This window comes from Dysidea avara, chromosome 4 (assembly GCF_963678975.1).
Source record: "Dysidea avara chromosome 4, odDysAvar1.4, whole genome shotgun sequence".
Lineage (NCBI taxonomy): Eukaryota > Metazoa > Porifera > Demospongiae > Dictyoceratida > Dysideidae > Dysidea > Dysidea avara.
The window spans coordinates 16,080,833-16,098,533 of NC_089275.1; the positions used below are offsets into that span (position 1 = coordinate 16,080,833).

The 17,701-nt window shown below is 37.3% G+C and overlaps 1 protein-coding gene across 1 annotated transcript in view; it reads left to right on the forward strand.

Moving 5' to 3' along the window:
- Positions 1 to 16,146, forward strand: part of LOC136253307 (mucolipin-3-like) — a 52,115-nt gene extending 35,969 nt beyond the window's left edge. The window contains exons 7-11 of the mRNA XM_066045949.1: positions 12,519 to 12,629; positions 12,748 to 12,870; positions 12,937 to 13,155; positions 15,299 to 15,834; positions 15,907 to 16,146. Coding sequence (XP_065902021.1) covers positions 12,519 to 12,629; positions 12,748 to 12,870; positions 12,937 to 13,155; positions 15,299 to 15,834; positions 15,907 to 15,934 — 1,017 coding nt within the window. The 3' untranslated portion in view covers positions 15,935 to 16,146. The remainder of the gene's footprint in view (positions 1 to 12,518; positions 12,630 to 12,747; positions 12,871 to 12,936; positions 13,156 to 15,298; positions 15,835 to 15,906) is intronic.
- Positions 16,147 to 17,701: the final 1,555 nt, after the last annotated feature.

Consider the following 17,701-nt stretch of genomic DNA (forward strand, 5'->3'; position numbering starts at 1 on the left):
CCTATTACATCAAGACACACAGTAGTGTGTTGTGCGGCCAAGAAAGCTGGTGACTACACTGTGAGTATATTGACAGGAAGAAAGAAAACAGCTTTTTCATGTGTGCATAGCTCCATGGCCCCTTCTCCAAAGCACACCATTTTGCATTATAGCTGTCCCCCAGGTAGGGTACGCCAGACAGCAAATTTAATTAAATTCGCAACAGCTATTGGTGAGAAATGGGTGTTCAAACTTTTGTTTTAATTTCTTCGTTTTTTTCTTCTTATACCGTATGGGTGGTACGAGGGCTTTGATTTGTTTTTGCACACCTTGCAAAAATTGCTATAAAAAGCAAATGCGTAACTCGATTACCTCGATCTTTGGCACAACTGAACAGCATGTAACTGTGGATTCACGTGCCAAGTTTGTTGTGAATCTGAGGAATATTCAAGGAGTTATGACCATTTATTCTCGTAAAAAAAATATCAAACTTCTGTCACGGCTACAGTGTAAACCGAGTATAGAAATAACTTGAAACTTGGAGTGTAGATAGGCTGATCATCGTAGCAATGCCTTTTGATAGTTTGAATAGCAATAGAGTTACAGCAACAAAGTTATAAAGTAAAAACCGAACAAGTGTAAAATCATGGGATTGAGATACTCTAATAGAGCAGTCACCATGGGATAAAAAGAGGTGTGACAAAAAATGTCGAGAAAAAAAACTTACCAGAGTTCGAATCAGGGACCTCCATACCTAACACCTGCATCCTTAACTGCTACCTTGGCTGATCACCTCACTTAATTTCTGCTTTATAAATGAAATTTCTAGTTGAAATCTGCTTATGATCAAACGTTCGTAATTTCATAGATCTACCAATAGAAGTACTAGATTGTTCTAGAACATTCTATGTATGTTCTATTAGAAGTCCTCAAAAATGTGCACTCTATTAAAGTATTACAATAATATTATCAAATATTGAATTAAATCATGCAATGCAATACATTTATAAGTCTGTCTTCAATAATCATCATTGTATCTAAATAGAAAAGAAGAAATGTGAGTAAAAACAAAAAAGAGTCTGTAGAGTTCTATGGCATTGCTTAAACAACTTAATGATGCATGTGTTGATTGGTGACTAATAAGTGTAGAGGCACTCATCATATCAAAACTTTTGTAAGATATTCCGGATTTCCGAATAGGTTATGCCCTTTTCATATAAAATATTTCTAAACAAGACACCATGACTTCCGCGTACTGTGGTTGACAGATACAAGGTTTGCTTTATCAAATTCCATGATGAAAAGCGATTCAACTCATGCGTAAGTTCTTTGTGCAGTAAAGGAGGGGAACATGTTCAGAATGCCCTTAAAAACACATGTTTTCAACATAATTATCTCTGTAAGCTAACCTCTTTAACAATTTATATGGTCGGAGTCTTATTAAGCATCCTTCACTGATACCAAACTTAGCAAGTTTGGTAGAGGATAACAACTTGTAAATTGGGATTTTCCTGCCAAATAATTAAATTTTCCAATAGGTTAATGTATGAAGCATGTATTATGTCATCATCAGCAGTAAATAACTGTCACTATGGCAACATTTTCTTTGTACGGTCAGAATTAGATAGAGAAACTCAAGGACTTTCTTTTGGTGTATGGTGTGCTGTAGAGATTTTGTGAGTTAAAGGTTGTAAATTAGTGTTTTTGTATGTAGTGTATATTAAATCCACACAAAAATAGCCAAGCTGTGAAAAAATGGTGTGGCCTTTAAAAATCCTGGTTAAAAAACGTTGTGAAATCAAAGGTGGTGGCCAACAAATGGCTGCAAATGTTTGATTTTAAGCAGATTTCAACTAGAAATATCATTTATAAAGCAGAAATTAAGTGAGGTGATCAGCCAAGGTAGCAGTGGTTCAGTGATTAAGGATGCCGGTGTTAGGTATGGAGGTCCTGGTTCGAACTCTGGTAAGATTTATTCAACATTTTTTGTACACCTTTTTACCACATGGTGACTGCTCTATTAGAGTATCTTGATCCCACGATTTTACATTTGTTTGGTTTTTGCTTTATAACTTTGTCGCTGTAACTCTATTGCTATTAAACTACCAAAAGGCACTGTTACAACGATCAGCCTATCTACACTCTGATTATCAAGTTATTCATTTACTCGGTTTACCCTGTAGCCATGACAGAAGTTTGATCTTTTTTATGTGAATAAATGCTCATAACTCCTTGGATATTCCTCAGATTCACAGCAAACGTGGTAGGTGAATCCACCGTTACACACTCTTCATTCGTGCCAAAGATTGAGGCAATCGAATTACATATTTGCATTTTATAGCAATTTTTGCAAAGTGTGCGAAAAGAAATTGAAGCTCTCGTAGCCTCCGTATGGCATAAGAAGAAAACGATAAAATTAATACGAATCTTTGAATGCCCATATCTCGCAAATAGCTGTTACGGATTTAATCAAATTTACTGTGTGGCATACCCTACCTGGCAGACAGTTATAATGCAAAAATTGTGTGCTTTGGAGAAGGGGCCATGGAGCTATGCATGCGTGAAAAAGCTGTTTTCTATAGCTGTTTTCTTTCTTCCTGTCAATACACTCATGGTGTGGTGCGCCGGCTTTCTTAGCTGCACAACACACTACCATGTGTCTTGATACATGCATTTTACATTGGACAAGGAATGATGAGATTTTATGATCAGCTTGTTTTACCAAGCTGAGGTTCAAAAGAAATATTAAACAGATATTAGATTTACTTAATGCATAATTCTTAAATTTTAAGGGTTTAACCCAATGTTTTGATAACTTTTAATGTTGACCATCTGAAAATGCTTGATTTATAATCCCATGTATGCGTTTTGTTATAACATGCGTGCATGCGGAAAGAAGAATGAAGAGTGGTGCACTGCACAGAGGAACTTGGTTCGAGGAGTAGGACACCCTGGAAAGCAAAAGAAGAAGAATGATAGCACTAGCAGCCCAGCAGTCGAACTCTGAGCCTATGCAAGTGAAACGGACTCAAATATTGCTAGTGGAGGAAGTCAACACACGAAGACTATAAACAATATGACCAAAACTGCTGTACAGCCTAGGTCTACCTGTAGAAAGAGTTCCAGTGATAGAGGGCAGCAAGCAGTGGAGTCAAAGGACATACACTGTAGCTGGGGAAAAAACTGCGACAAGGAAGAACAGTGTGGACCATTCTGGTGAAACCACCGATCAGTGTGGAAAAAAGACAAGAAAAGATTCTACAAAAGCAAGTCTGAAGAGAAGAAGTGATACAGTCACTGCAAAGCATTGAAAATGGTATTCTTTTATGCGAAGCATTAGCAGCAAAAGCAATAAGATGCTTTCACTCACTTCCAGTTTGAATGGTATAGATACGGTGTGTATCTTTTAATTGAAAAGGATTCTTTGGAAGATATCAAATATTAGAAATTGCAAGAGTGCTCTCAGAGGTAAATGGTTGGGTTTTGCTAAAAAAAGAATACCAGTCCCTCACTGCACCAAGTAATGATAACATTATCATCAGTTGTGTACTCATTTCCATTGGATCATGTTCCTCGATTTCAGCAATGTGTTATCGAACCTAAAAGTGCATCAATAGGAGCAGATGGTGATGTTGTGTATTATTAGTTTAAAGGTGCAACACTTTATAGTATGTTGCATGCTTTATACAAGCAAATTGGAGATTGTTCTGAACATCAAAGGGATGTTCTATCTCCACCATCTTACAAGCTGTAAATACCAAAGACAAATCAAGCATTCCTGGATACTTGAAATACCGAGACGGGATTTATGTACTTCCCACACTCAGTTTTTATACCTTCCCTACATGAAGTTGACACAGTCTTGAAACAAGTGGTCAATTCAAAATGATTGAATTAACATGGGCCTGATTAAATTAAGGCATGTGCTTGTATTTGTAGTACTTATTAATATATGTACTAATCTTTAGAACTTCCTTCTCTATATCAAGACACACGATAGTGTGTCGTGCGGCCCAAGAAGCCGGCGCGCCACACCGTGAGTATATTGACAGGAAGAAAGAAAGAAAACGTCATTTTCACACATTTGTATCTCGGTGATACCTCATCCGATTGGAACCACATTTGCTGCAGAGTTGCCCGCCAGCTAGGGGAGTCTACATTCCAAATTTGAAGGAAATCTCTCAAGCCATTTCCGAGATACGAGTGGCCAAAGTTTCGTTTTTTTTTCTTCGTTTTTTTTCTTCTTCGTATTTTCGCACACTTGCAAAAATTGCTATAAAACGCAAACACGTACTCCGATCGCCTTGAAATTTGGCACACAGAAGGGGAGTCCAAAGGCGAATCCTAGCATCAAATTTGGTGCAAATCCGGTGAATGATTCAGGAGTTATTACCGATTATTCGCGTAAAACAAGCTCGATTTGTTGTCACGCCTACAGGGTAAACTGCTTCATGGAATGAGTTGAAAATTGCTATGTAGATGGAGTAACCATCGTAGGAGTGCCTTTTGGTTGTTTGAAAGGAATCGAGATAAAGACCACGGAGATATGACACAAAACCCAACATGTGTCACAATTACGCGATCGATTTTTAGGAATAAAAAAGTATTAGTTTTCACGCCTACTAGGCAAACCGCTTAGAGCAATGAGCTGAAAATCGGTGTATAGCTGGAATAATCTTCATTGAAAGTTCTTGCAGTAGTATAGAAGAATTGGATTACAAACCACTGAGTTATGATTCGAAAGCCAACTCCGTGTAGCAAATGCGAGATCGAGATACTCTAATAGAACAGTCACCGTAATAGAGCATTCAGCTAATTTATTTACTCCATTATAGAATTCTATTACCATATTCTGTAGGGAGTTCAGCTGCAAACAGTTAATCTTATAGACAGTTCAGCAAGAAGCAAGTCACCCTATAGAGAGTTCAGCTACAAATATATCGCTGTAGTGATTCATAACATTGCAAGTCACACTGAAGAGAGTTCAGCTATAAACAAGTCATGCACCCTGTAGAGAGTTCGGCTACACTCTCTAGAGAATTCAGCTACAAACAAGTCACTGTGGAGAGAGTTCAGCTACAAAGAAACTATCCTGTAAAGAGTTCATCTATACAAACAAGTTACCCTATAGAGATCACCTGCAAACAAGTAACCCTGAAGAGAGTTCAGCTACAGACATCTTATAGTTTATACAGTGTTCAGCTACAAGTAAGTCACTCTGTAGAGAATTCAGCTACAAATAAGTTACTCTGTAGAGAATTCAGCCACCACCAAGTCACTCTGTAAAGAATTTTGCTACAAACAAGTCACCTTGTAGAGAGTTCAGCAACCAAAATACTACTCTGTAAAGGGTTCAGCTATACAAACAAGTTACTCTGTAGAGAGATCAGCTAGAAACAAGAGAGAGTTCAGCTAGAAGAAGTCACCCTGTAGAGAACTCAGCTGCAAAGAAACCCTGTAGAGATATCAACTACAAACAAATCACCCTGCAGAGCATTCAGCTATAAACAAATCACCCTGTAGAAAGTTCAGGTACAAACAAATCACCCTATATACAGTTCAGTTACAAAAAAAATCACTCTGTAGAGAGTTCAGCTACAAAGAAGTTATGCTACAGTGAGATCAGTTTGAAACAAGAGGTTTCAGCTACAAACAAATTAACTTGTAGAGAGTTCAACTATGAACAGATCATCCTGTAGATAGTTCAGCTAGATACAAGTCACCCTATAGAGAGATCAGCTAGAAGAAGTCACCTTGTAGAGAGATCAGCTAGAAAAAGTTGCCTTGTAGAAAGTTCAGTAACAAAGAAACCATCCTGTAGAGAGTTCAGCTACAAACAAATCACCCTGTAGAGAGTTCAACTGCAAACAAATCACCCTGTAGAGAGTTCAGCTACAAACAAATCAACCTGTAGAGAGATCAGCTCGAGGAAGTCATCTTGTAGAGGGATCAGCTAGAAACAAGTCACTTTGTAGAGAGTTCAGGTACAAAGAAACCTCAGTTCAGCTGCAAACATATCGCCTGTAGAGAGTTCACACAGCTAGAAACAAATCACCCTGTAGAGAGATCAGCTAGAAGAGGTCACCTTGTAGAGAGTTCAGCTACAAAGAAACCATCATGTAGAGAGTTCAGCTGCAAGCAAATCACCCTGTAGAGCGTTCAGCTACAAAAGATCACCCTGTAGAGAGATCAGCTAGAAGAGGTTACCTTAATTGTAGAGAATCCAGCTATATACAAAGAAACCATCATGTAGAGAGTTCAGCTGCAAACAAATCACCTTGTAGAGAGTTCAGCTACAAAGAAACCATCATGTAGAGAGTTCAGCTGCAAACAAATCACCCTGTAGAGTGTTCAGCTACAAAGAACCCATTGTGTAGAGATTTCAGTTACAACGAAACCACTATGTAGAGAGTTTAGCTGCAAACAAATAACCTGTAGAGAGTTCAGCTAGAAACAAATCACCCTGTAGAGAGATCAGCTAGAGGAGGTCACCTTGTAGAGAGTTCAGCTACAAAGAAACCGCCATGTAGAGAGTTCAGCCTCAAACAAATCACCATGTAGAGAATTCAACTACAAACAAATTGCCCTGCAGAGGATCAGCTAGAAGAAGTTACCTTGTAGAGAGTTCAGCTACAAAGAAATCGCCATGTAGAGAGTTCAGCCTCAAACAAATCACCGTGTAGAGAATTCAACTACAATCAAATCGCCCTGTAGAAGGATCAGCTAGAAGAGGTCACCTTGTAGAGAGTTCAGCTACAAAGAAACTATCATGTAGAGAGTTCAGCTACAAAGAAATCACCTTGTAGAGAGTTCAGCTAGAAGAAGTCACCTTGTAAAGAGTTCAGCTACAAAGAAATCACTATGTAGAGAGTTTAACTGCAACAAATCACCAGTAGAGAGTTCAGCTAGAAACACATCACCCTGGAGAGAGATCAGCTAGAAGAGGTCATCTTGTAGTGAGTTCAGCTACAAAGAAACCACCACATAAAGAGGTCAGCTGCAAATAAATCACTTGTTGAGAGTTCAGCTACAAACAAATCCCCCTGTAGAGGGATCAGCTGGAAGAAGTCACCTTGTAGAGAGTTCAGCTACAAAGAAATCACCCTGTAGAGAGTTCAGCTAGAAGAAGTCACCTTGTAGAGAGTTCAGCTACAAAGAAGCCATCATGTAAAGAGTTCAGCTGCAAACAAATCACCCTGTAGAGAGTTCAGCTACAAAGAAACCATCGTGTAGAGAGTTCAGCTACAACGAAACCACCATGTAGAGAGTTTAGCTGCAAACAAAGAACCTGTAGAGAGTTCAGCTACAAACAAATCACCCTGTAGAGAGGTCAGCTAGAAGAGGTCACCTTGTAGAGAGTTCAGCTACAAAGAAACCATCATGTAGAGAGTTCAGCTGCAAACAAATCACCCTGTAGAGAGTTAAGCTGCAAACAAATCACTCTGTAGAGAGTTCAGCTAGAAGAAGTCACCTTGTAGAGAGTTCAGCTACAAAAAAAACCATCGTGTAGAGAGTTCAGCAACAAAGAAACCACCATGTAGAGAGTTTAGCTGCAAACAAATCACCTGTAGAGAGTTCATGTAGAAACAAATCACCCTGTAGAGAGATCAGCTAGAAGAGGTCACCTTATAGATAGTTCAGCTACATTTCAAGTCACCCAGTAGAGAGATCAGCTGCAAAAGAATATCCTGTGGGGAATAATGGGCATGTAATAAATATATGTATATAATTTGTATAATTACTAATAAAATCAAAAATAATTGAAGTATTAAATATCTTCTTTAAGTTTTTTTCTTCTTCCTGTGGTAAAGAAAAAAACATATGGGTTAAAAAATCCCCAAAGCCAGCCATTGGCCGGCTTTGCAGTATACAAATACAAAAAGAAGTGATATCTAATCAAAAACAGCCAAGCTGTAAAAAAAGGTGTGGCCCCCAAAAAGGCCATGATGAAAAAAGATGTGAAATCCAAGGTGGCGGCCAAGAAATGGCTGTGATGGTAGGTTAATGGTAAAAATTTTAATACCGACAATTCAGGTGAATTTTGTGCCGCTTGGTTTTGGCACCAAATTCACCTGAATTGTCGTTATTAAAATTTTTACCATTAACCTACCATCACAGCCATTTCTTGGCCGCCACCTTGGATTTCACATCTTTTTTCATCATGGCCTTTTTGGGGGCCGCACCTTTTTTTACAGCTTGGCTGTTTTTGATTAGATTTATGTTTACACCTAGGTTCATCTCTGTAATGTTTCCCAACATGATGGCTACCTGTACACTGTTTAATAGTATGTGAAAATCTTGATGCAACATAATTAACAGCATCTAATTTATCACCAACACTGTATTTGTACTGACTAAACAGACTCGCTACTGCAGATCCAGAAATCCAGAGGAGTGAATTAAAATAATGTCAGATAAGTGTTGAAAACCACTTTGCAAAGGCATTAAAGCTGTATACATCAATACAGAGAAGATCCCATGCTAAATAGACAACATAATTATACACACATTTCACAAAATAATTGGCTTATGATAGAAAGTCCTTTTGTGTGATGGAGGTATGAGGGAAATGTGGGTCTATTAGCATAAATGACATCCAGGCTACAATACCCACATACCTTGCTCAAGTAGATCTGTCATCCACTCAGAAAAATATTGGAAACCTTTATTCATATTCTTCAGAACCTTGGAGTTGAGACCTCTGATTTGCTCATGACAGAGAAAGTCACACTCAAACAAATAATGTCAAGCTTCTAAGTAAGTAAGGACTTCTGATTTCTTCTCAACATTTTTAGCTGCAGTCTTATTACGATGGATAAACCAGTGAAGCTTTCCCAGTAGTTGTTTGTGCTGGTAAAAGGCACAATTGTACAGATCACCACATTTTTACCTGCATTATCTTTGCTGGAAATAGAATCTACTTTGTCCAAGCATCTCTTAAACATTGAGTTTCCTTCAATTTTGCTACTATTCTTGCACAGTTATTCTTTACCTGGCACAATTCTCTTTTGTAAAGATAATCAATTATATCCTATCCAAACTTACATTTTCCGCTGAAAATGCTTTGTACCATTAATTTTTAAACAAAACAGAGTATTTATCATGTTTTTAGAAAACAAACTAAATAAATATAATAGGCATGCACTCACCACACACACACACATACACACACACACACACACACACACACACGTACACACGTACACATACTTATACTACACACTTGCACTACTACTACACACATCACACTGTACACTGTATATCGTACATTGCACACAAGTAATGTACATACAGACAAATAAGCCAAAAACTCTTGTGAGTGGGTTAAAAGGATTCACCATCCATGGTTCAACTCTAAAGTTATCAACTTGATCTGCCTTAAGCAAGTACGCTCCAGTGTGTCCATGACTTTTTAAATGACTGAATCACAAACTAATAGATTCATTTTAAGTCCATGAAATTTTATGGTGTCCATGACACATATGCTGTGACAAATTTTTAATCCATAGTGGAGGAAGCATGGCCCAACAGTATCAAATTCACTGTTTAGTCATGCAAGAGAAACTGAAGTATGTAAAACGTTTGTTGGACACTCTCCAGCTCCTTCAACAGTCGGTAAATGTCATTTAGTAGTAAAGACGATTCTTTATGTGTCATTACAAGGCCTATCAACTGATGGCTACATGAATTCCACATCAGCTGGCAACTTTATCAAAGATTAGCACCCATCTGATTTGGGCTCTTACTTGGCAGACTCTCTACACTGTTCCTCGAAGAGGACATAATGAGCAACTTGACTGGTTATGCACTGTTTTCTTGCTCCAGGCTTATGCATAAAAGCACCAGTATAAGACTGTGAAGTGGACTTTGATGGCAATTGAATAATCCCAAAATTCTTGAGAGCAGCAGGGCTTCTCATATACACTGCTAAAGCTGCAAACAAACAAACAAATAAAGTTAAGCGTGGTAGCTTTTGATTTAGCTTACCAATTCTAGTGGTTATCATGCTCCACCTGTTGCCTCTGCTTCAGAATCTAGCAAAATATTTTGTAACTAAAGTTTACAATCATTGAAAAGCTACGCTTACTATTTTCAGTTTGGTCATGTAGATACTGCTGTTGTTGACACTTACTGCCAGTGTACCATATTTCTAATTCATTAACTTGCCGGCACCATGTTGACTTCTAGCTCTTCATCACTATCGTACAATTGAACATATCTCCACATGCTGGTCACCATTTTATCACATCCACTTCACTATACTTCTCCAAATTCCTCATCATACTATAGATTTCTCAGCCTGTGCAGTATGCTTCCTCTTCTGTCCGCTAGCAGGAGACTTGTATGTCATTCTGGCTCTTGATTATGGCGATTGCCTCTACAGTTGAAGGGTGGGGCTCTCTTCCAATGTGTGACTTCTCTGGCAATTAAGATCAGTCATACAAGCAAAGCACTGCACTTCCTTAGAACTCTTCTCTGCTCTATTAGCATTGCTGGCTAATAAGAGCTACAGTTTGCAAATAACTCAATCAACATGGGCAAATAGCTTCACTGTCTGTAACACTCATGATGTTAAAACGGATTACTTCATAATAATGTGAACCGTATCTGTGGATCAATTCCAATACAAAATTTGTAGTTGGACCATACAGAAAATCTGTTGCACAATCTACATATGATAGATTCCAAAACACCTGATTCGGCTTTCTTTATCATCACATGAGCTTTATACTTTGAAACCCTGATGGTTACTTGGATTTATGATGTAAAACCCAAAGGAGGATGGAACATCAGTGTTTGATGTGTTACAGTATGACAACCATCGAATTTCCGAAGTTGTCATGAGCTTTTGCAAAGCAAAAGGAAGTCCAGAAAAAAATACTGGATAATTTATCACAAACTTCTTTATGAAAGCTTCTGTAACTCTATTCACATTCATCAATCTTTGGCAGCTTTTATTCATTCTCATTTAAAATGAAAACATCACCAGGAACATTGACACGACCTTGGGTTCCAGTTCCCATGTTGCTGTACTCTGGTGATCAGCTCTGCATGTAATGTCTTCATTATCCTCTGTTTTGCCATAGTCGCTATCCCTTGCCTTGACAATTCTGCTAGAGAAACTGACATGTCTATCAGCTATTGTGATTCCATGAGGACCACCCACCAAAACTAGTAAAGTGTTAATTCTGGGCAATCAACATCGGTAGGGTTTACAAGAGGAAACAAGGGTATGCAGTATACTTTATGGACTCATTTATCACAGCTTGTATCAAAGTTCAACACTTTCCCTCCCCATTATATACTCTTGACACTATCCGACACTTATTAATGCCTACATAAATGCTGCACCTGCAGCTGAATTTCGTAGGAACTGATATGTAGTTATTAGGTACTTGAATTTCAACAAATGGTACAATGAAATTCTGGATTCAATCATAATACGTTCACATTTTAGATTGATGATGGCATAAGCACCATAAATGTACAGCAATATTAATAAGAGAAGCCTTCATCTTTCTTGAAACGTTTCAAGTAATTGTAATATAATTAAGATGCTTCACATAGAACAGTCATTGATAAGTGGTCTTATAAAGTAGAATAATATACGTAGTATTGCCAAAAGTTCAGGAAAATTAACAAAAGAAATCCAAGAAAGAACAACTGGATGAAAATCACTGTTACCCCTTACTATGTCATACTGATATACATTAGCACGATCTCTTAATGTGAATGGCTAAGAAAGTTATTCAGTTGGTACAAAGTGGATATACTAATGTGCCTTTGCAAGGCTTCCACTATTCCATGAAACATGAATGGGATGGAATGGGATGAGTCACTAAAGTAAAACATGGAATGGGAAGATTTTTAATTATTGATATTGTATGCATGATTCATTGCAAGTACTACATAGTATTGCCAGGAGGCTTAGCAATGTTGGTTAGACTAGATCAAGACTCTCTGGCTGGATCGTACTCAGTATAGTTATGTGGGAATGCTCTGAGAATACAAGAAGCATCCACATTCCCTTTAAAAACTAAATTCCAGTACTTAATTATATAGTAAACTGGCTATCTATCTATCTGTCTGTATGTCTGTCAATATACTTATCTATCTATCTACACTTTGCTTCACTTAAAAAGAAGCAGAATCACGAGCCTTGAAAACATGCATTAACCCTGGTATTAATCTAGTCCAGGGAGCTTACAGTTGCCACCTGTCTGGGCGACAATGTTTAGCACTTGCAAATAATCTGGGCAGTTGCCACATGTTGCCAACTGATCCTCAATATCACGCTACATTGTACCACACTGTACCATCTGTAACTTTTTGTTTTTAAAAAACAACAAGAATGAAACAAGCTGCATGTCACACAATATCAATAATAATGGTATTGAAAAATTTTTCTGTTCCACATTTTAGTGGTTCGTCCTGTTCCATTCCATGGATTAGTGGAGGCCCCTGTCCAGTATTAAGTCAGTAATTGATGTTCTTATGTCTTTGATAATTGATCTTGTATGTGTACACTATTATAATAGGTACATATCTCCCTATCACTGATCGAAGCAGTTAGTGTTATACTTGGAATTGGATTGTTCTTACTGTGGTGTGGTCTGTTTGGATTTCTCCATTACTTTGAAACATTAAATGTTAGTGCATACCTCTGTAAAATAATAATTGTACGTATATATGTAAGCCTAAACTTTTTATAATGTCTATACGGGCAATAGTTTCATTATTATGAGTATGTGATGTTCTCCTCTACAGGTTTTGCTGATTACAATAAAACTTGCACTACCAAGTATCTTGAGATTTGCAGTGTGTATGTTCATTTTCTTTATGGCATTCATGTTCTGTGGTTGGCTTGTTATTGGACCATATAATCCACAGGTAAGTATTATTTTTTTTATTAAAATCATACATAGCCATATATAATGTATAATTTCCTTTTTACAGTTTAAAGACCCTCTTAGTACAGCGGAAAACCTGATAAGCTTTCTTAATGGTGATGGGCTTGGTCAAGCTTTTACAACAGTATCTTGGAGCAATCCATTTGTATCTGTACTCATTTCTGTATACAACAAAATTTATCTCATCCTATTTATATTCATTTTCATCTACATTGTTCTCAGTTTGTTTATCGGAATATTTGATCACGCATATGATTCTTTATCAGTGAGTTTTTCTATTGCATACAGTGTACTTACCATATTGCATCAAATTTGTGATATATAGATGTATGTAGTTTCATAAGTGGAACATAAATTGTTGCTAGTACAGATATATATGCATGCATATCCATGCAAAAACAACAACGCTATAACAGGGTGATACTTATACAATAGCAGAGCTACTCTGTATAGCTGTAGAGTAATTATTGCCCAGCACTATTCCACACACTAACATTTATTAGACGTGTGCGGTTATCTAGATATATCCGATTATCAAGATATCATAAGACTTATCAAGATAAGGATATGACAGGTTTATTTATCTAGATAATAGTAAACTTCCGTGAATTACTTGTAAACAAAAGTATATCTAATGGTCTAGACACCTCCAACTCTCCCACCATTTGGGTGCAATGTCAAAACTAACGTTTTCCAATTTTTATGCTCTCCAATTGTAATTTGCTCACTTCACTGGTTACATTATTTTATAGTTAACTAAAAAAATATTTGTTTCAATTTTCTAGATACTGTATGTTAGATAATTGAGATAAGGTTAAAAAGAAGTATTCAAATAAGCCTAAAATTTTCATTGCACACTTCTAACATTTATTAGCATTAGAAATCATTGAAGCTATTTCTTGGCCACCGCTTTCGACTTCACAGCTATTTCATCCAGGTTTAAGCAGTGTGCGAAAAGAAGTAGAAGAAAAATGAAGAAAAAAAAACTCAAACTTTGGCCGCTCGTATCTCGGAAATGGCTGGAGAGATTTTCTTTAAATTTGGAATGTGGACTCCCCTTCCTAGCCAGCACATCTGTAGCCACTTTGGTTTCAATTGGATAAGGCATCACGGAGCTACAAAGGAGTAAAAACCGCGTTTACTTTATTCCTGTTAATATACAGTACTCATGGTGTGGCGCGCCGGCTTCTTGGGCCGCACGATGCACTACCGTGTGTCTTGATCGAGGGGTATCCAATGCATTGGGACTCTCGTACACTATCTGAAAAATCCAATTAGAAAATCCATTAAATATTTAGAAATCCCAATTCCGAACCACATACAAAATAGGTTATTCTCGTTTTTGTCCGTCCATAAGTTCAATTATGGTCACCGCTCTATACAACGGTTCAAATTGATAGTGCAAAGTGCACCTGTATCTCTTCTGAAGTTCCTCTCATCCCTCTCTCAGGCTATCCTGTACAAAAACTTGAGGTAAATACATCACGATAAAATCGACATTGTATTTACAGATATATTTTAAATACAGAAATATTTTTGAAATACTTGAATATTGGGACTCTCGTACACCATGTTGGGTTTTGTGTGGGCGCTGGCTACCCCTCGGTCTTGATATATATATATATATCCACACAAAAACAGCCAAGCTGTGAAAAATGGTGCGGCCTTAAAAAGCCTGGGTGAAAAAAGTTGTGAAATCAAAGGTGGCGGCCAAGAAATGGCTGCAATGATGTTAATGCTAATAAATTTTAACAATGCACACAGCCATTATTAAAATTTTTAGCATTAACATCATTGCAGCCATTTCTTGGCCGCCACCTTTGATTTCACAACTTTTTTCACCCAGGTTTTTTAAGGCCACACCATTTTTCACAGCTTGGCTGTTTTTGTGTGGATTTCACTCCTTTTTGTACTTTACAAGGCCCCAAAACCAGCCTATGGCTGACTTTGAGGTTTGTCTTTACTCACATTTCTTCTTTTCTATGTAGATACAATGATGATTATTGAAGACAGACTTATAAATGTATTTCATTGCATGATTTAATTATATATATATAAAATAAGTAACAAAGGTTGTGTAATAAACATACAATGTACATACGGCCGTGCATATAATTTATGTGCACGTATATCTAATCCATATCCAAATGGTTGGGAACTTTTATTTTACTAGACCATTCAATTTTTGACAATGTGGTGTGTCATATGACCCAAACCTGTTAAACCAGTTTACAAATTATGTAATGCTTGAAACAATTTCAACATCACTGCATGCCCTTAGGTCATAGTGCAGCCTTAGGTCTTAGCGTGCGCTTAGATTACAGTAATTATATGGAAGTTCTTATGTTCCTACATCTGCAGCATGCATGTTATTGTGATGCAATAGATTACACTTTACCATATTTTAGGATAATTGGAAAGGACGATCACGTGGGTTTGTACGTGATTGGGCAGAAGGAGAACCAGATGATGACCTAACCAAGAACTATCCTTTTCCTGTTCCACGTGTTCGTGATGAACTAGGAGATCTGAAGTGCACTTGTGATTCTCACCAGACCACGTCAGTGCCTAATGAACAGGATGAGAATAATGATGTTATGGAAAATCATGAAGATACAAGCAAAAGTACCGTATTTTCAAATGGCAGCATTGATGTTCACAATAACTACACTGGTGATACGATACTTCGCACTTACAGTGACTCAAAGGTACCGTCACCAACTATTTTGCTTCCAGTCCCTACAATTCCAAGACGTGTGAAGAGTCAAAGAGATTATGATTATAAAAATGACCCCATCAAGTGCAATTATTGTGAGTTAAAGATAAGACAGCAAAGACGATATACTGATGTGAAGAGCACTGCAAGAGAACCTCCTAATGCAAGCTTTAAAGATGTTGCTAAAGCACGTTTCAAAATCCAGTTCAAGGAATCACAGCATCAAATGTAAGTTCTCATGGCTATTCACTGTGTTTGTGTATTATTACAAGTACATGTGATGCGTTGCTACAAATATAGGAAAGCCCTGGAAGAAGGTGATATTTAGTTACATGGAGTGAACATTCCTGTTTGTTATGCACACTCACCTGCACTTATAACTGTTCAAACTGCATAATTGTATTTACATAATAGAAATTTAGTACTTATACTGTATTATCATCACCTACTCTATGTATTATGTGTATACAATGTATGTTTGCATGTGCACCAAGTAATTATGTACAGTATCAATATATTATTGCTATAAACACTGCTTCTTCTGCGTAAATATCATGTGCAGTCTTGTTACATAGTATGCAAGGCAAGCATGGTCAATTTTGATCCACATTCACTGGACAGCAATGGTTAGCAGTCCAACATTTATAGTGTGTTCCAATTTGGAAATGAGTTGTTTTGTGTGAGGAACCCACAGTAGAAGTTTTGATAGGGTGTTACACATGTACACACAGGTAGAGTAGTAGAAAGTTCAGCATATGGTTATACTGTAACGTTACATTGTTGACACAAAATTCCTGAAATACAGTCTGGGTACACAAACTGTCAGTGTGTTAGCTATGCAGTACCTGCTACCCTACTAGAGACATGTTAGAACTAGCAGACTAAAGTTTGACATGCAAATTCATAGTGATCAGAATCTTGACAATGCAACTAGGTTGCTTGCTGAGAAACCCTTAGATGAAGTGGTGACATGATCCTCTATCAGGTTTACCTGTATACCGTATTACACAAAGGACACCATGTAGTTGGAAGCTAGGAAAGAATACTGAATATGGATCAGTAGTAGAAGTTGTGAGTCTGGGAAGTGCGCTGTCAGAGAGCACAAGCAAACATCGGAAAACAGTCCATTATAAGTAACATATTGTATATTATTGTCTTTGATGTAAACATTAATCCTCACACATAGAAAGGATTTATAACACCAAGCTTAAGCTTACTTTTTAAAATAAACAAAGGTAATCAGAGAGAGTGTTGAAATAGTGTCACCTGAAGCTGGGACTTCAAAGTCAGGAATCCTCAGGTATTTTACCCCATAGCCTCATGCAATAGATCACTAGTCCTATTACATATGTATAGGAAAGTCATGGAATCCTGTACACCTACCAAAACAACCACCATCATTGGACAACAGTTGACTAGTGAACAATATCAGCTTGCTTAAGACAAATGGTAGACTGTAGTACTATTATTTACCGACTAACATTAATTCATGAATGCCATTTCATAATGGCCTTCTGTATTTTTGTAAATGCTGCAACACAGTTGCAATTTTCAACACAAATGCTTTAATGCTTTTAATTTCTATATCCAAGCAAAGCAGAATTCTGAGTTGAATGTGGCCACCCTAATACTACCTGTTCAATTTTTACTGGCCAAAAGAGCATAATTAATGCATCATTATCACTGGCTGAAAGCCAACAAACCTCCAAGGAATGGGAGGAATATTTATCCTGTATCTCTGACATCTGTTTGCTGAAAAATATCAAAGCACATCCTGTATCACTATACATAAACTAAACACTTCTATGGATTTAAAGCTATTAAATTTTACTAATGAACCAATTTCATGGAACAGGAAACAATATAGCTCTTGTTCAAGTTTGGATCTACCCCATTATCAGTAGCACAGCTCATCACAGTTGAGGAAGACAAGACATTCTAGTAGCTTTAGATCACTCTAGTGATTTATGACACTTTGAAAATTGTGTTTGGTGCTATGCAATATACATAAAAAGCATTAAAATGCTGTACACAAAAATCATCACACTGTCAACTTCTTTTCCTTATATATTTTGATAGGAACCACTGATTGAGG